General features: G+C 41.5%; 2 protein-coding genes across 2 annotated transcripts; both read left to right on the top strand.

Moving 5' to 3' along the window:
* The first annotated feature begins 5,352 nt into the window (after window positions 1–5,352).
* LOC129773087 (uncharacterized) lies at window positions 5,353–7,786 on the top strand. The gene is made up of 2 exons (XM_055776638.1): window positions 5,353–7,386; window positions 7,709–7,786. Exons 1-2 carry the CDS (start codon window positions 5,353–5,355, stop codon window positions 7,784–7,786), a joined length of 2,112 nt encoding a protein of 703 aa, XP_055632613.1.
* Window positions 7,787–7,845: 59 nt separating this feature from the next.
* Window positions 7,846–9,438, top strand: LOC129773086 (uncharacterized). Its single transcript, XM_055776637.1, has one exon. The coding sequence runs from the start codon at window positions 7,846–7,848 to the stop codon at window positions 9,436–9,438; it is 1,593 nt and encodes a 530-aa protein (XP_055632612.1).
* Window positions 9,439–20,624: the final 11,186 nt, after the last annotated feature.

The raw sequence follows: 20,624 nt of genomic DNA, 5'->3' as shown, positions 1-20,624 counted from the left end.
CCGGAACATGGTGGGGTGCCCATCCAGGAGACCTCATTCAGTTGTACAAAACAACGATATTGTCAGTGTTAGAATATGGCAGTTTTTGCTTCCGATCAGCTGCCAGGATTCATATTCTCAAGCTGGAGAGGATACAATATCGTTGCTTGCGTATAGCCATGGGGTGTTTGCATTCGACACATACGATGAGTCTCGAAGTTTTGGCAGGAGTACCCCCGCTTACTCTTCGGTTCACAGAATTATCCTACAGATTTCTCATCCGTTGCAAGATCATGAATCCATTGGTGATTGATAACTTTGAAAATCTACTACAACTGACTCCTCAGTCAAGTTTTATGTCTTTATACCATGAGTACCTTACCCACGACGTGCACCCTTCACCAGGCATCTCCAACCAAGTTTGCTTCCCTAACTTCTGCAATTCCTCTGTCATTTTTGATCTGTCTATGCGACAAAAAATCCATGGAATCCCAGATCACCTACGCTCCAATGTTATTCCGTCGATATTTTCGGAAAAATATGGGAAAGTTGGATCTGATAAAATGTTCTTTACTGACGGTTCATACATAAACGGGTCCACTGGCTTCGGCATCTTCAATGAAAATTCCAGTGCCTCTTTCAAACTCAAAGATCCTTGTTCCGTGTATGTCGCTGAACTGGGTGCGAAATACTACGCTTTAGGGATCATTGAAACATTGCCCATCGACCATTATTTTATTTTTTCAGACAGTCTCAGCTCAATAGAGGCAATCCGCTCAATGAAAGTTGATAAACGCTCATCTTATTTCCTAACTAGAATAAGACAACTATTGAGTGTTTTGGTCGAAAAATTGTTCAAGATTACCTTAGCATGGGTTCCCTCTCATTGTTCGATTCCGGGGAATGGGAAAGCGGACTCGCTAGCTAAGGTGGGCGCTTTAGAAGGCACTCTTTTTGAAAGGCAAATTGCTTATAATGAATTTTTTCACATTCCTCGTCAGGACACACTCGTTAGTTGGTAGCGCATGTGGAGTGGAGATGAGTTCGGTCGTTGGTTACACACGATTATCCCTAAGGTCTCGACGAGTGCATGGTTTAAGGGATTGAATGTAGGTCGTGATTTCATTCGCGTGATATCTCGGCTTATGTCCAATCACTACAACCTAAACGCGCATCTCTATCGCATTGGGCTCGCAGCAAACAATCTTTGTGATTGTGGCGATGGCTACCACGACATCGAGCATGTTGTCTGGTCGTGTATCCGGTTCCATGCTGCTCGCTCTCAGCTCTCTAGAGCACTGAGAGCACAAGGCAGACAATCGGATATCCCCGTCCGGGATATCTTAGGTAGCCGGGATCCTGATCTTCTGCTTCATCTATACCTGTTCCTCAGAAACGCCGATGTCAACGTTTAATGATGTTTCCTTCGTTGTGTCCCCGTTTCATACCCCTTCTATCCGATCTATAAACTTTTACTTAGTCGCGGCAATACATACACACACTCTTTACAGATACACGGGCCAAAGGTTGAGCAGTCCACTGATCATTCAACAAGAGCCAAAGGTTGTATCGCTCATGACAACTCTTCACGAGCTGATGATTGCGCCGGCTAGTGACCATTCTATCCTAGATTCCTCGAGTCGAGAAAGACGCACCACGCTAGATATGGGGTACAGACTAGGGAGCGTTGCTGATTAATGTTCAGCTGCATCCCAATAGGAAGTATCCCGTGTCGGGCACACGTACAGAGCATCGAAGACTGCAACATACCAATTATGAGAACACTTGTAATACTAACCTCGAGCCAACCGCGAGTAATCGGTTACATATTACTAACATAGTTGTAAGACAAAAATTGTCAAAATATTGGACTCCCGGCCCCGTCAGGCTAACGCCACATGTGCCTTAATAAAAAATATATTTTGGGAAAAAAAAACCCAGATGTCTGAATTCGATATTTCCCAAATATTTTTATAAGAAAAGTCTTTCAATTTGACAAAGATTGACGTATAGTGGGGTCGTGTCGAACTCCACAAAATAAAATTTTGAAAAAATTATGAAATTACAATACTTTTTTCAATTCAAGAAAAATAATACAAGAAAAGGAATCTAAATGCGATTCTACATCAATTATATATAACGTTCTAGCCTTGGACCAACCGATCTCGAAATCTAACACATTTCATATAATTTATATAATAGTAATCTAATAATGAAAATTGTGATTTTGGGTAGTTAATACCATATGTACAAAGTTTCAAGAAAAGAGACCAGCGGTCGGTTAATTAAGCGTGGAATTGCTCCTATGGTCAAAATCAAATCCGACATTGTTGTCAAAAACGAAAAGGTTCTGTATTATATCTGTTCTACATGATTATGCTTATGCGTCCCAGTAAAACCTAATAATTCTAATAAATATAGTTGACGCATAAGGCATATAGTAAGTGGAAATTAGCATTTAGAGCTCGACAGTTATTCCCTAGACAAAAACTATCTTCGACAAAGTTGTTACATATGATAGAGCGCTCATTTTCATGTTGTGAAAAATAGGGTGTTGGAATTATCCATAAACATTGTTAGTTCATCCTACCGTTCCAACTCGTAAGGTACCACTCGAAATGAAATGAACTGTAATTCAAATATTCTAAGCCAGTGTGAGAGGGAATTAGAATAACGAGAAATGACCGATAGCCGACGGTCACTATAAAAGCAACACATTTTGTAAAGCTTGACCCTCTTTTACCAAATATACGTTCTACACAACAGTACGGTCTCTTCATTTCGTTGGTCGGTCGATGACACTGGACATTGTCCCTTTCGCGTGTGATCTATTGTGCGTTGTGCACAAGTTCTTTGGAGTGCGTGCTTTTCGGTTGCTAGTATCATCTAGCGAAGAAGTCCTTCGAGTGCGGTAAAGACGAGTGCATCGTCATCATTGGTCCTTCGAACCGGATCGAAGGCGGTTCAGACCGGAAAGTGCGCGTCGCGATAGTGTTGAAAGTGGAAATCTGACCGATCGCGTGGGTCAACGGTCTGCCACTATCCTTTGCAGTGCGTTCCGAATTCAGTGCGTGTGCGCTGGGAGGTTTTACCAAGTTGGGTAAACCTCGGAGGGTATTAAAAATTCAGTGCGTGTGCGCTGGGAGGTTTTACCAAGTCGGGTAAACCTCGGAGGTACAGAGAACAATTAATCTCGATTCAATCACCATCAATTGTGTACTTCGTCGCGCGTGGTTTAGTGGCGAATATTATTCGGTATTCGCGGGAAGCAAAATTCGATCATAAGATCACTAATTATTGATCTTGGTGTGACGGTGAACTGGGTGAACGATAGTGACTATCGCTGCTACCATTATTTCGATCGCGGGTATAGTAAGCATTACGTTCGAAATACGGTACAAATTCACCGTCGGCAAATAATTAGTGTGTGTACTTTGTGTGGACAAGAATTTCGCACGTGAAATTGCACGAAGACAGGTGTTAATCTGTTATATGGAGAAGACAGCCATTGTGTCTGGCCATCGCGGATAGTAGCCATTGTTGTGAAGTGATTGACCTTTCTGAAGAACGACGCCGCTGCCATTTTGGACGCTTGGTGGCGTGGCTTGGAACAGAACTGAACGCCATCTTACACGCCAACTGGACTCCATTAGGACAACTTGACGCCATTACGTTGTTCCTTTATACAAGCACTCATCCCATTGGATTGATCCCGGTGAGTTTGTTCCAAGTTATATATTTGTGGTTGGCAGTAGCAATTCTTAGAACGTAAGAAAGTGGGTAGCCAAAGGCTATTGTGGCTGGTGGTTGACGGTCGCATTTCGAGTGGAAAACCGCTCGCGCCCTCGATTTGCGAAACCGCGTAAAGTGGGTACGTTCGCGACGGGAAGGAGTCCGATTTCGATACTAAGACGACCCACTTCCGTTCGATTGATACGTCGCGAAGGGGTTTATACACCGGTTCGGGAAGGATTAACACGTTTCGATTGTGTATCACCCTCGTCCGGTACGGTTTCGCGTAGAAACGGTTAGTTCACGTTGGGAAGGATTTTCGCTTTCATCTGATTACTGCCGTTTCCGCTTCGCTTTCGTTCGGGATGTCCGCAAAACCAGAGAAGCAGTTAGCTGAGCGATTAGTCCAGCGTAAGGGACTTATTGCGATTCGCAATGCGTTGGACACATTTGTACGCGAATATAAGCACGAGCGCGATGCTTGTGAGCTGAGTGTACGGTTGGAATCCCTAGATCGGTTGTATGTCAATTTCATGGAGTGTCAGGATATCATCGAAAAATATGACAAACCGGAGTCACTTGATGAGCACATTGAGGAACGAGTGGACTTCGAACAACGGTTCTGTAAAACGAAGGGGTTTCTTCTTGCAAAGCGCACAGGGGATCTGAACGAAACTTTGAACAATTCGTTGCAGGGTCCACAACAATTCGCGTCAAATTTTCATCTCCGTCTACCACAAATAGATTTACCAAAATTCAACGGTGACTTCTCTCGTTGGATTTCATTCCGGGACACATTTTCGTCAATGGTTCATGCAAATGCTGACATTCCCACCGTTGCAAAATTGCAGTATCTTATTCAATCACTCAAAGGGGATGCCAAGAAACCATTTGAATCGGTGGACATCGAAGCCGACAACTACGCAGTTACATGGGATGCACTTCTAAAGAGGTACGACAATTCACGGTTCCTAAAGAAGCAGCTCTTTCGCGCATTATACGACTTACCAGCAGTCAAGCAGGAGTGTGCGAAACGCATTCACACTTTGGTCGACGATTATCAACGTCATGTTCGCGCCCTATCTAAACTGGGTGAACCCGTGAATCATTGGGACACGCCGCTCATCAATTTGCTTTCGTACAAGCTGGACCAAGCAACGCTAAGATCGTGGGAGGAGAAAACGAGTCAAAAGGAAAATGTTAGGTACGATGAACTGATCGAGTTTCTATATCAACGGGTTCGTGTTATCAATTCCGTTGGTTCAGATAGCCATCATTCAGCCTCATTGAAGGTGGCCGGCAATCAACAGAAGTACTTCAAGCAGAAAGTGTCTGCTAACACAGCATCAACATCAACTCCGAGTTACTCCTGTCCGCTTTCATGTTCGGACAATCATTCGTTGCGTCCGATATTCCTGTCCGATATTCCTGGGAAAGAACATAAACCAGCGTCGAGAACTGGTCTCGCTGAAACGGTTATGTTGGAACTGTCTCAGTTTGGGTCACCAGTCCAAGAAATGTAATTCGAAATTCACTTGTCGTACATGCCACGAGAAGCATCATTCGCTCTTGCACGATCCTACTCCATTAAGGGTTTCATCCAAATCAGCCAACCAAATAAATTCATCTGTGTCATCTACTATGTCATCGAATTCCGCTGTCCCTACAGCATCTCTGGTTCAACAGCCGCTTCCTTCTACGTCACAAATCGTAGAATCCTCTGGTTCCCGCCAAGTCAACATGGCAGTTCAAACTGCATGCACCATGACACTGTTGGAAACGGTTGTCCTCAATATCGTCGACGATTATGGCAATAAACACAAAGCTCGAGTTCTCCTGGATTCGGCATCGATGTCGAACTTCATATCGAAACCGCTGGCGAAGAAACTCTACAGTCGCCGAACTTCGGTGGACGTGTCTGTCGCAGGCATCGGATCGTCCACGAAGACAATCAACAGTGCAATTACTGCAACCATCGAGTCAGAAGATCAAGTATGCTCGATGAAACTACAATTTCTGGTCCTGAAGCAGCCCTCAGTCGAGCTGCCAACTATTCCGATTGACATTTCGGCATGGAAGATGCCGAATGTGATGCTAGCAGATCCTTTATTCAATGTTCCTGGAAGTGTCGATATGGTCATCGGCAGCGAAAGCTACTGGGAACTCCACACGGGTAGGAAGATATATCTTGGCGAAAATCTTCCTTGGGTAGTCGAAACATCTTTTGGTTGGGCGGTCACTGGTCCCGCATCTCGCACGGCTACCTGCATTCCACGGTTCTGTTTTCTTTCCACGGCAGATGATCGACTAGAGGCTACATTAAGAAAATTCTGGGAAATGGAAACAATTCCATCAGCTCCGGTTCATTCCACCGAAGAAAGTCGTTGCGAAGAGCTGTATGCTGCAACGACAACGCGCGATTCGTCTGGGAGGTACATCGTGCGTCTACCGAGAGTTGAAGATCCTTCAGTCGTCCTTGGCGAATCAAAATCAATCGCTGACAGACGCTTCCTGAGCCTGGAACGTCGACTCGAACGAGATCCTGCAACCAAGGACTCATATCACCGTTTTATGGAGGAGTATTTGTTGCTTGGACATATGCAGAAGGTGAAAGAGCCTGTAAATGATCGTATACAGCATTGCTACATTCCTCATCACGTCGTATTCAAGGAATCCCGCACATCCACTAAAATCAGGGTAGTCTTCAACGCATCATGCAAGACTTCGTCAGGCTATTCCTTGAATGACACGCTGCTTGTTGGGCCTGTGGTTCAACAAGACCTATATTCGATATACCTAAGGTTCCGGACAAGAATTGTCGCCATCGTAGCAGATGTCGAAAAAATGTATCGGCAAGTATTGCATCATTCTGCCGATTTACCGTTCCTTCGCATACGGTATCGTAGGAATCACACCGATCCGATTCTCACCTACGAACTACAGACCGTCACCTACGGAACAGCAAGTGCTCCATACTTGGCAACGAAGACACTTCAGCAGATCGCGAAAGATCACGAGCATTTATATCCGACTGCTGTCGAAGCTGTTATTGAAGATTTCTACGTCGACGATCTACTGTCAGGAGCATCGAACGTAGAATCTGCCATCACCCTGCGAAAAGAAATCACCACTATGCTTAACTCCGCTGGATTCACGCTCAAGAAGTGGGCATCAAACGTCCAGGTGGTCCTAGAGGATGTCCCACCGGAAGATCGAGCCGTTCAGCCTATCCACGATTTGCAGAATGAGCAGACAATTTCCACACTCGGCCTGCTTTGGGAACCAATCGCCGATTCGCTTCGATTCAAGGTCGAATTGCCTCTCCCTGCTGCCATTCTCACCAAGCGAAAAGTGATGTCATACATCGCTCAAATATTCGACCCATTGGGACTGTTGGGTCCAACGACAACCAAAGCGAAGCTTTTCATGCAACGGTTGTGGACATTGAAGCGCGATGGTATTACTTGTGAATGGGACTCACCTCTATCAGAGAAACTTCAAGCCGAGTGGAAGCTCTTCCACACTACTCTTCGCGTTCTCGCCGATATCCGTATTCCTCGGTTGGCGCTGGCTTCTGGAGTCAGCAATATTCAGCTGCATTTCTTTGCCGATGCTTCGTCAAGTGCCTACGGCACATGCTGCTACGTTCGCACGGAATCGCAGAGAGGGATTACAGTACTTTTGTTGACATCGAAGTCAAAAGTAGCTCCATTGTCCACTCACCACTCCATCGCCAGACTTGAGCTCTGCGCCGCTCACTTAGCCACACAACTCTACAAAAAGGTAGAAGCGTCTTTGAAAATATCAGTCACTCCATTCTTCTGGTCGGATTCCAGTACTGTGCTTCAGTGGTTACGTTCATCTCCAACTCGTTGGAAGACATTCGTCGCTAACCGAGTGTCAAAAATCCAGACCACTACGGATATTCTTCACTGGAGACACATCGCAGGCTATGAGAACCCTGCCGATGACATCTCTCGGGGTCTGAACCCAACAGACATTGTCCATCGTTCCCGCTGGTGGTTTGGCCCGCCATGGTTATCGCAAACATCTGATCAGTGGCCCAAGACCATAATCGACCAGCAGTACTCCACCGCAGCGTCCGAGGAAGGGCGCAAAACTACAATTGTCACCATGACTGCAGCACAAACTGATTTCAGCGAAAATTTGTTCGCACGCTATTCCATGTACGGGAAACTACGCCGAGTCGTTGCGTTTTGTATACGCTACCTACAATACTTGAAGGATCGTTCCAAACAACGCAAATCCGATCCTCTGTTCACCGAACTTATCGTTCTTCAAGGAGATAATATCTCATCCATACCACGACTTTCCACCAAGGAGCTTCAACACGCCGAACAATCACTGTGCTGCCTGTCTCAGCGCCAGATTTTCACTGAGGAGCTCAACGATCTAGCAAACGGCGAACGTGTTTCAAAATCATCGTCGCTCAAATGGCTGAATCCGTTCGTTGATCAATATGGAATCCTTCGCGTCGGTGGTCGCATTGGTAACTCCGCATTGTCCGATGCAATTAAACACCCGATCGTACTGTCCTCTAAACACCCGCTGTCTGCTCTGTTGGCTAGCAGTTACCACTTAAAGCTACTGCACGCAGTTCCGCAACTCCTGCTAGCCACACTCCGCCAGAAATTTTGGATTCTGGGCGGCAGAAATCTAGTAAAAGCCGTCTTCCACCGATGCCACACTTGTTTCCGTTCCAAGCCCACTCTAGTCCAGCAGAGCACAGCCGATCTCCCGGTATCGCGAGTTTCGCCAACGCGTCCTTTTTCCGTGTGCGGTGTCGACTACTGTGGGCCTTTCTACGTCAAGTCAGCAGTTCGAAATCGTGGCCCTACAAAAGTCTACGTGGCCATATTCGTCTGCTTTTCAACCAAGGCTGTCCACATCGAGCTAGTGAGCGATTTGTCGACTCCAGCGTTCCTAGCTGCGCTCCGTCGTCTAGTCGCTCGCCGGGGGAAAGTTGTCGAGCTCCATTCCGACAACGCAACTGCATTCAAAGGAGCTTCTCATGCCTTGAACAGGATTTACCGTATGCTGAAGGTGGAAGCTGTTGACCGTGATCAAATTTTCGATTGGTGCTCCGAAAATGAGATCGTTTGGAAGTTTATTCCGCCCCGAGCACCACACTTCGGTGGTCTCTGGGAGGCTGCCGTCAAATCGGCGAAGACGCACCTTCTAAAGACCGTGGGAAACGTCAATCTCGCTTACGAAGACCTGTTGACATTGTTGGCACAAGTCGAGATGTGCCTCAATTCTCGCCCGCTTACTCCGATAGCCGAGGACCCATCCGACCTAGAAGTCCTGACGCCAGGACATTTCCTTGTTGGCAGCAGTCTACAAGCAGTTCCTGATCCGAACTGGAAGGACACTGCCGATAATCGCTTGGATCATTGGGATCTGACCCAGAAACGTCTGCAGGAGATCTGGTCCCGCTGGTACCCAGAGTACCTACAACAGCTTCAATCTCGTGCAACAAAGGGTTGCAATCCTCCAGTCACCGTCGAAGTCGGTGCCGTCGTCATCATCAAAGAGGACAACGTTCCGCCAGCAAATTGGCCGCTGGGGAAAGTCGTCAAGCTTCATCCAGGAAAAGATGGCATCGTTCGAGTGGTGACACTCCGCACAGCATCAGCTACAGAGGTCATCCGTCCCGTAGCACGCATTGCTCTACTTCCATCAGCGAAATCAACCTCAACCGCTTAACCAGGTAGAGCAACCCTTCAAGGGAGAACTTGCTCGATGCGCACCTGCGCTTTGCACAGGTAATTGCAAGTCCAATGTAATATATTTGTCTTGAAAGATCTACCTGGTGTTTTCTTGCTTCTCGGTCTTCGTCGAGGTACACCATTCCACATTCGCTACTGAATCAACACGAGAACCTGTTCATTACGGCAATCCATCACTACATCCACACGTCGCCCTTGGCACCCGGAGAACGAAGTGTTACAACGGAAGAAACAACGAATTCAATTTTGTAAATAGTAGAATTAAGATATGTTGAAATACCTCATATTTCAAGGTGGCCGGAATGTTGGAATTATCCATAAACATTGTTAGTTCATCCTACCGTTCCAACTCGTAAGGTACCACTCGAAATGAAATGAACTGTAATTCAAATATTCTAAGCCAGTGTGAGAGGGAATTAGAATAACGAGAAATGACCGATAGCCGACGGTCACTATAAAAGCAACACATTTTGTAAAGCTTGACCCTCTTTTACCAAATATACGTTCTACACAACAGTACGGTCTCTTCATTTCGTTGGTCGGTCGATGACACTGGACATTGTCCCTTTCGCGTGTGATCTATTGTGCGTTGTGCACAAGTTCTTTGGAGTGCGTGCTTTTCGGTTGCTAGTATCATCTAGCGAAGAAGTCCTTCGAGTGCGGTAAAGACGAGTGCATCGTCATCATAGGGTGACCAAAATTTTCGATGAAATAAAATCTCCTAACTTTTTTATCTTTATAGATAGATGTAAACATAGTTCAACAATGTTGTAGCCCCAGTTATTTTAAGCAACTTTCTAGAAAAAAGTTTTTTTTCTATCTATTGATATAACGGATATATTTCTAAGCTGCGTTAGGGTCACCATGAAAAAAATACGGTTTATTTGCTCTAACTTTTATATTTCAAAGTTTACATGCAAATAGTCTTCAGGAGACTTTAAAGCTTACTAAGACAAACATTTTGCGATGCAGAATTTGTGGGAAAGCAAGGCAAGGCTCAAAACTTGTCTAATTCACCGGCACAACTAAGGTACACACGCACAGCATAGCAGGATAATGATTCGTTGTGTTCGTGTTTGGTCCATGCCCTTTTAAATTAAATAATAAGGCAAGGGGTTGATGCGGTCTTGTATCATGCTGCAAGTAGAGCAATTTTCAATTGGAGCGCTCTTCAATCCATCACTGCTTATCGTAATGACTCATCCAATATATCAATTCGGGATAGATACTAATGCAAGAAAGCAGTGCTATCATTGCAACATTCAACTAGGTGAATGAGGAGGCAATTTATACATTCAGGTTTTTGATCATCATCCAATCATCATTTCACTCTGTTTCAACGAAAGTGGGATATCTGGATCTGTACCGAAGAGAGTGGGATATCTAGACATGACATGATGCTAAAAAAGTTGCTTGCTAATGTAACAACTTGTCACTCCCATGCGTTGCAGAGGTGTTCTTATAATATAGCTTTCTCGAATTACCACGTTCGCTGCAGAAAGATTGACAAGGCTTTAGAATCCAATACATCAATCCAAAAAACAAATCACAACAACTTATGTTACATCCTCGAGAAAATTATTTTTTCAGGTTACATTGATAATACTTTGTATTACATCCTAAAGAAGAATGAGAAATGTGATTGCGTTCAAATATGCATGTCGAATTATTATATTGTGTTCTTATTACTGGTTTTATTTCGCTCAAGACAATTTCTGCTTACATTCACTCCTCTTCAAAGTTCCAACCAATGCTTCCAGAGCATTTGTTCTTCTCATCTGCTCATTTCCAATAGTGTTCTACATGGGCACAAAGTGCAACCATAATAGAATCCATTCCATTCCATAAGCTACAAACAATCAACAAATGCTTTCCACGGAGCGCCATTAAAAACCCGTTATCCATTTCTCCTAGCGCGAGCACGGGAAAAACTAAACACCCGTGGGGCAATCATCAGGCAAATAACTCCACAAAGTCAGAAATGGCGCAATGTACGGTTGTGTTACTTCGCGGCTCTGTTTGTACCGTCGTCTCGAATGCTAATGTAAATGGTGTGTTTTGCTTTTGTACCACTGAGACCGGTGGATTGCCAAACCACCCATGGATGCCTCCCCGAATCTACGCGCCATCACCGAGACATCACCGCTCATCTTCAGGCAAGCAGCGACAAAAACATCACACCACATAACTGATCGCACACGGTCGTGGTAGCGAAAGCGAAAGTGAATTAAAACATACCAACATTTATGCTATCGATGCGCGTAGCGATAAAAAAAAACAGGTTCATCACTTGAAACGCATCGCACGTTGAGATCACTCTCCTGCATCCACGTCTCTCTCCTGCCGCATAAACCACTGATGGATCGGATCATTCGTGAATCGTTTCGCCCGGGGATATTGTGGCAGCGACTTGGATCCCTCCGATCGGCCGGATCAGTCGGATTTGTCCCATGAATCATGTTATTTCCGGAAGAAAGATTACTAGAAGGCACCATTTAAAATGATTATATTATTTCTTCTCTTGCCGCAGGTGTTGGCAAGCGTTTCCTCGTTTATTTTCTCCGCAATTATCCGAGAGCTTATAGCTCGCGATACCGCTCACGATGTGTGTTGAGGCTGGCTCTCGCCGTCAGGGCTGAAGTCAACCGAAAATTCTATGATCTTTTTCATTGATTAGTGAACAGAATTCACTATTAAGTTGTTTCATCTTCATCCCAATTATTTGCCATAATCTTGGCACAAGATTGAAGGATTACAGACTATTTTTCCGGTTCATCATAGTTGAGATCCTGAAAAAAATTATAGGAGGTTGTGTCCAAGACACGATCGCATTGTTGACGTAGAACTACGCTGTTATTTTATATATGTCGCTTGTTTATAACTTCGGATATTATTTTATAAAGCTGTGAAATTTTAGAAATAAATGTCTAGTATAATGGTTTGATCGCCCTGAAATGGTTTTTTTTACTGTAGAATCAGTTGACGATAATTGATTGATGATTCATTTTCGCTCTGCAGAACAATACACTAGCCCTATCGTATGTCGCAATTTGTTTCATGTCAATGCATTGAAAATTTACCTTGAACGCTATTCCGGTGGCCTTTTTCGCAATTGACATAGACTCAGCTACAATCGATTATATACTTGTTGCACCAGTACCATTATTCCACATCTTATAACTACATCAATATATCTTTGACATCGTATGGAAACAACAATAATGACAATATTTTCAAGTATCAAATATCATGCTACCTGTTATTTAGTATTGCCTCAGTGAAATCGCACCTCTAGGCATCATCCGTACAACGTAAATCAAGCGCCAAACAAGCGTTTGCCATAGCATACATACAGAGCCATACATTGGTGGCTCAAAGATACTAGAAATATAAATACTTCTCATTATTTTGCGCTATTCTCATAAGAAACGCTTCTGTTAACACTAAACCTACCGATGTTTCATGTATACCTATTCCTACCAATGCGTAAATAGTTAGTGAATAAATGACTCGATATATAAAATTTTGTTGAGAAACATGACATACCATATTTCTCCTGTATATTTCGACATTTTCTTATAATAATTATTAGCAAAATCTTGAAATTATAATTTTTGACAAGCAAAATAGCACTGTAGCTTGGAATGGTTACTGTTAGCTCGCTTGGATAGTCAGCAATACAATTAATTCTGATCATTCACTATTCATTCACAAATACAACAAAATATACAACAGCAAAAAATGTGTAATACAATGATTTTGTATCACAACCACACATACAAATCTTTCTGATATCATGTAAATATCTGCAAGGGTCAAATGACCCGTTGCGGTAGTTAGGGCAGATTACATATATTTATCAGTAAAAAAGATAACAAGAGAGGAGTAAACACTGAAAAATACATTCTATGTATGTTTTAAGAAAAGTAGTGTAGACAAATGATGTTGTGACAATGTAATTTGCAAGAAAATTTTGACTAAATGTTTAAAATGGGTCATTTGACCACTCGTGGTAAGTTTAGTGTTAATATTACTGGCCTCGAAAAGAGTTGCATTACTTTCTCATGCTCAAGATAAGCGCACCTGTCATTCTCAGTGGAGAAAGTTTGCGAGCCAAACCAAATCACATACAAAATTCCAAAACGACATTTACTTTCATGGTGACTAAATAAACGAAATAATCTCATTCTGTTAATCTCAACAACTTCGAAAAGAGTAGCATTGCTTCATTATGATCAAGATTAGCGCAAATGTAATCCTAGTTGAAGGCAGTTTCGCGACTGGCACGCGAACCCAAATAACTTAAAACATTCCACGGAAAACAAACAATGTTAACTGCTTGGAAAAAAGACTGAATATTTGCTTCAGCCTAGCCTAGCTTGATGATTCCCCGCACAATTGTGTAGCTCAAAACATTAATGTAATGGCGTCAGCAATGAATGCAATGCCAGAGACATCAGCGAGTGAGTAACTTGGTCGCGTCCACAGCACAGTCCGAAACGAAGACATGTGATGGTGCAAAACAAAGAAGAACAAGCGATGTCCATTGCTTCGTTTGCTTTTCCTTTCCTTGTCGAATAAAAGACTTTAAACTTTTTTAGTTCATTCGTCTCCACCCTTCAAAAAGGTCCTTGGAAAACTCTACTCTTTCCTCATATTACTCATCCACCCCAATTGCCTTGAAAAAGGCAGTCACCTGCGAACGGACGTATCATCAATTAAAGATAGATCTATAAAATAAAGAACATTGCAACGATGAGATTATGATAAACAACGAGATTGGTAGCTCAAGGAATGTTACTGGATGCATATGGATGCTAAAACCGTGTACCTGTATGACGTGTTGAAAGGAGAGAGGTGTCCACCTGGAGTCGTACCTACAGGAAAAATAAGGTTCAGTGTGTCGTTTACAAAAAAAAAATTACTGCGAAGCGTTGGAATAAACGCTTACACGTGTTACTAATCCAAGTATGGTTCCGGGAAGGAATGCTGATCTGTGTTTATGAATCGACAATCATGGTGAGAAGCTTATATACACAAAGCTAAGGAACCACTTCGAAATGACAGATCTGAGTGATCTTCTTTCACGGGCGACTAATTGTTCAAATGTTAGGCTGCGGTCTACCAACGTTGACTGTATCGAAAAAACATTAGAAAATTAATAGACAAAGAATCAAAATCTTAACCAACCTGAACTCGCGCGCAAAATCATAACTAGTATACTCGCGCATAGTGTCACAGAATGTGCGTGTCTCTGTAATTTAGTTATTGTGTATTTTAAGGCGTTATTTGTGTTTATTTAAAGTAAGAAAAGATATAATTTAGTGAAACAACTTCAGAAAATATTTTTTCTTCAACTTCATTCAGTTTCAATAATCACTCAATTCAGCCTTCTCTAAACAAAATTATTTATTCTCGATCTGCGAGATCGTATGCTCGAGTATAGGAGAGTTAATTAAAGAAAAAAACATAGGCCATACTCATGGTCTATGTTTTCCATGAAAATTCCAGTGCCTCTTTCAAACTCAAAGATCCTTGTTCCGTGTATGTCGCTGAACTGGGTGCGATATATTACGCATTAGGGATCATTGAAACATTGCCCATCGACCACTATTTTATTTTTTCAGACAGTCTCAGCTCAATAGAGGCAATCCGCTCAATGAAAGTTGATAAATGCTCATCTTATTTCCTAACAAGAATAAGACAACTATTGAGTGTTTTGGTCGAAAAATTATTCAAGATTACCTTAGCATGGGTTCCCTCTCATTGTTCGATTCCGGGGAATGAGAAAGCGGACTCGCTAGCTAAGGTGGGCGCTTTAGAAGGCACACTTTTTGAAAGGCAAATTGCTTATAATGAATTTTTCCACATTCCTCGTCAGTACACGCTCGTAAGTTGGCAGCGCATGTGGAGTGGAGATGAGTTCGGTCGTTGGTTACACACGATTATCCCTAAGGTCTCGACGAGTGCATGGTTCAAGGGATTGAATGTAGGTCGTGATTTCATTCGCGTGATATCTCGGCTTATGTCCAATCACTACAACCTAAACGCGCATCTCTATCGCATTGGGCTCGCAGCAAACAATCTTTGTGATTGTGGCGATGGCTACCACGACATCGAGCATGTTGTCTGGTCGTGTATCCGGTTCCATGCTGCTCGCTCTCAGCTCTCTAGAGCACTGAGAGCACAAGGCAGACAATCGGATATCCCCGTCCGGGATATCTTAGGTAGCCGTGATCCTGATCTTCTGCTTCATCTATACCTGTTCCTCAGAAACGCCGATGTCAACGTTTAATGATGTTTCCTTCGTTGTGTCCCCGTTTCATATCCCTCCTATCCAAACGATAAACTTTTATTTAGTTGCGGCAATACATACACACACTCTTTACAGATACACGGGCCAAAGGTTGTGCAGTCCACTGATCATTCAACAAGAGCCAAAGGTTGTACCGCTTATGACAACTCTACACGAGCTGATGATTGCGCCGGCTAGTGACCATTCTATCCTGGATTCCTCGAGTCGAGAAAGACGCACCACGCTAGATATGGGGTACAGACTAGGGGGGCGTTGCTGATTAATGGTCAGCTGCATCCCAATAGGAGGTATCCCGTGTCGGGCACACGTACAGAGCATCGAAGACTGTAATATACCAATTATGAGAACACTTGTAATACTAACCTCGAGCCAACCGCGAGTAATCGGTTACATATTACTAACATAGTTGTAAGCAAACATTGTCGAAATATTGAACTCCCGGCCCCGTTAGGCTGACGCCATATGAACCTTAATAAAAATATATCTTTTGGATAAAAAAAAAAAAATAGGCCATACTAATAAATATTCAATGACACATTATTCCATAAAATAAAAATAATTATCGGTTACTAAATATTGATAAGTTTCCTTTGCCCCATGCTATAAACAGTAGAATAAGTAGAAACGTAAACACACTATAGATATACCAATATATTTAAGAATTGAGTGTTCATCAACATTGTTACGATTTCCTTATATCCCATCCTTCTCCTAAAAATATGTCACCCTTCCAAACTCGAGTACACCGCGAGTAATCGGTTTCCCACCGTTAGTAAGGTAATGTAAGAAAGATGTAAGAAAGTTATTTATAATTATAGTTTTAAAATTATATTTAAGGATTCGGCTCGTTTAAACTTAAGTAACTGAGCCTGTAAAAGTAACCAATTAATAAAAAAAATAAAATTGATAAATAATACTTTATTTTTTGTAAGATGATGATTATATTCCTCAATTAGCTAGAGGTATAAGATCTATCTATTTGAAATATTGGCCCCTATTATGTAAATTGAATCGAACGATCAATTCGATCCCTATAACTATCACACCGAGAAATTATGGTATTTTGAAAATCGATAGAATCTTATCGAATCGAGTTCTTTCTCGAACGTTATGCGTTGCGAATTGCATATTTTGAAATGCTCCTAAAGCAATATATCAGGAATGCAACAAACAAACCAAACAGCTTGAAAAATTATGCCGACAGCTAGAATTACATAATAGGGCCCAATATATAATTTTAGAATTTTCTAATTTCTCACTCTTCACTGTTGTTCTTTTCATGACTATATTTCTTGAAAGAAATCTGAGCAATTAATTCACTTTACTTATCATAGTTTTATAATTAAAATAACAGTACTTGATTAAAACTCACATTCGTAGTCATTGAAGGCAAAGTTTTTTTTTCCAAAAATTTAGTTTTCATTGATGTATCATCATTATCCGATATCGTAATCTTAAAGAAAGAAGCGATAAACAACAGATGACGAAAAGCAACAGAAAACCAATCGCAGAATGTCAATTGATGTCAGAGTGCGAAGAGATTCTGAAGGTTTCAGTTGTTCGAATATTTAAAAATAAAATACTAGAATATTTTTTGTATTAGAAATATTATTGTGAACCTCAATTTTAAACTATTCTGACAAAAAGGCCTTCTTTATCATCTAAATATGTCTAGAAAACGAAATAAAATTTCGCAAGACATAGTTCGTATCTTTGAGTATGTTCTATTGAGGTTTTCGTAAACACCTTATAAAATGATCACGGAAAAAGGTTGAGGGATATTTAATCCATTGCGTTTGGAGGTGACACTAGCCTAGACTAGGTGGCGGGCGCCTAGGAACACCTACGCGGGCGACCGGTAGACCACGGACTACCGTTTGGCCATCCCTGTTCTAGAGAATGGATATTGGTGTGATTCACGAAAATATTACATTAGTTTCCGTGGTTGCATTGAACATCTTCGGTAAAGTAACTTTTCAACTTCATTTTATAATGAGGTGTAATATTATCACGCATTTATGCAACAGCACCAGTGGCTATGTGGATAGCATGGTCGTGTAAATCAGCCTTGCATTCTAGCTGGCAATGGTTCGATCCCCGTTGACTTCGTTTTGACTTGGCACAATCCCAAGCTGACGTTCAGTCTGAGAGAAAGAGCTGTCTGCTCCCATACATACAATCATTTTAAACCTTTTGAAAAAGGTGCTTTTATTTGTTAAACGGTTTTATTTAGCTTGCCTGTTTGTATGTTTGTAGCATGTCTTTAGCGCTGTTCTTCATTAATAGAAATTTAACGCCCTTCCTGTTGACCGATTGATCTGAAATTTGGAACACACCTTTATCTCTACAGTCGCTATAAAACTGCGTATTTCATTGTCTTGAAAATCCAAGATGGCGGCCGCTACAAAATGGCGAATTACATATTTTCTCAAAACCTCATCAATATGGGTATCAAATGAAAGGGTTTGACTAGTAGAATACAGTTGTTTATGAAAAATGCAAATCCAAAATGGCCGCCATGGCGTCACATATATATTTTTTTAAAACTCAATCAATATGAGTATCAAATGAAAGTGCTTGACTAGTAGAATACAGTTATTTGTGAAAAATGCAAATCCAAAATGGCGGATTACATATTTTCTCTGAATCCCATCAATATGGGTATCAAATAAAAGGACTTGATTAGTAGATCACATTTATTTATAAAAAAATGCAAATACAAAATGGCTGCAACCACAAAATGCGCAATATGAATACTACATCAATATGAGTATCAAATGAAAGGGCTTGACTAGTAGAACATAGTTATTTATAAAAAGAAACAAGTCTAAAATGATCACCACTAGAAAACGGTGAAACGGTGAGCATTGTTTTTTCAATACCCATCAGTATGGGTATCAAATGAAATTGCTATTAGAACGAAGTAGATCATGAAAAATCCAAATCCAAGATGGCCGCTGTCCCCAAATAACCAATTACTTTTTCAAATGGTTTCATTCAGCTTGACCTGTTTGTATGTATATTTGAATGTCTGTGAGGTAGCTACCATGTATTTTTGCAATCTCCTCAATGTCGGTATTAAATTATATGATTTGACTAATAGACTTCAGTACATCATAAAAATATTCCGAGGAAAATTGGATAAGAAAGGAACAAAATTAAAAAGAAAGTTGAATGGTTTTATTATAGAGAAATATGCTAACGATACAAATAATGTACTAAAAACTAGAAAATAAAATAAGTAAAAAAAAACTTTTTAAGTTAAACGGTTTCTTTGTCTTAAACAAAAGACAAAAGACAAAAATAAAAGTCTTAAACAAAATAATGATACAGATAATGTACTAAAAGCTAGAAAACAATTAGGCAAATAGCAGTTAGCAGTTGTCATATACCTTCCTTCATTAATCAAGGACATTGATGAGACTAAAATAAAATTGTGGGGCACGTTGGATCTCCACTATCCGCATTTAATGGTCAAATTTTTGGGCCAATAAATAAAATGTACATGTACTCATCATGGATTATGAGACTTACGTTAAGGCGGAATTCCGGCAGCTTCCGTGGCTACTGTTCTTCACCGCACAGCACAAGCTTTATGTTCCGGAGGAAGTAAGGAAGCAGAAACTTTCAAAGTTTGCCAACAGATACATGATTTGGCAAGCGATCTGATCGTGTGGCAAACGAAGTGCACCGTTCGTGACTACCGGGACTGTAAACGGGAAAATCCATCTCAAGGAGTGTCTATAGAAGCATCTGCTTCCTCTGTTGAAGCAACACGAGGATTCTACGATCTTCTGGCCGGATCTAGGTTCTTGCCACTATTCAAAGGATATCCTGGAGTTGTACAAAGCCAACGGGGACACTTTCATACTCAAGAACATAAACCCCTCAAAACACCGGTACTCAGGCCTATCGAAAAATACTGAATTATTATGAAGCAGGCCCTACGGAAGCATCCCAAGGAGATCAAATCTGAGGAAGACATGAAGAAAAAGTGGGTTTCCGTACAGAAGAAGTTGCAGCCAGATGTTGTACAGAACCTTATGAGTGGCGAAAGCTTAAGGCGCGAGCATACGGTTATGGTACTGTAGATGAAAGAAATAAATATACCAAAAGATTACTAATGGGCTATATTTTATTGTCTGAAAGTTTTAGAAGGATCGGTCAACTAGGTAATTTTCTACAGCGAAATAAAAGAGAAAGACCAAAGGAGATAAAAGGAGACTAATAGAGAAAGAGATAGGCCATAAGAGCCATAACTCGATAAATGAAAGAGAAAGAGGAAAAGAGGGAACGAAAGAAAGAATGAAAGAAAGAAAAAAGGGAAAATGAAAAAAAAAGGAAAAGAAAAAAATAGGGAAAGAAAGAAATAGTAAATAAGAATAGATAAAAAAAGATTTGAAGAGAAATAGAGAGAGACAGAGTGAAAGAGAGAAAGAGGAGAAGACAGAGAGAGAGAGAGAGAGAGAGAGAGAGAGAGTGGAAGAGAGTGAAAGAGGGGGAAGAGAGAGAGAGAGAGAGAAGAAGAGAAAGAGGGGGAAAAGAGGGAGATAATGTGTGAAGGAGAGAAAAAATGTTAACTTTATTTTTCAATTATCTTAAAAACGGATGGATATTTGGGAAATTACTACGAGCTTTTTGATTAAAAATGAACATTCTACAACCATTTAATATCATTTCATAGAGCAAAGAATTGTATTACCTTATAGTAATGAACGTATTACTATAAAGTAATTTCTAAAACTAGTTAAAATCCAAAAAAATGCACCTACTCTTCTAGAATTTCTCAACCCTGGAGATGTGACATTATAGCAATGACATTAAATTCCCTCTCACCAACTACGAAG

Source organism: Toxorhynchites rutilus, chromosome 3 (genome assembly GCF_029784135.1).
Source record: "Toxorhynchites rutilus septentrionalis strain SRP chromosome 3, ASM2978413v1, whole genome shotgun sequence".
Classification (NCBI taxonomy): Eukaryota; Metazoa; Arthropoda; class Insecta; order Diptera; family Culicidae; genus Toxorhynchites; species Toxorhynchites rutilus.
This window is presented reverse-complemented; position numbering and strand designations above follow the sequence as displayed.

What these genes read in the sequence shown, in the direction of transcription:
- LOC129773087 (XM_055776638.1), top strand. Translation starts at nt 5,353, where the DNA reads ATGTCATCGAATTCCGCTGTCCCTACAGCATCTCTGGTTCAACAGCCG. An exon ending in AATCGCAGAGAGGGATTACA is followed by an intron (nt 7,387 to 7,708) that starts GTACTTTTGTTG and finishes TGAACCCAACAG; the next exon opens with ACATTGTCCATCGTTCCCGC.
- LOC129773086 (XM_055776637.1), top strand. Translation starts at nt 7,846, where the DNA reads ATGACTGCAGCACAAACTGATTTCAGCGAAAATTTGTTCGCACGCTAT.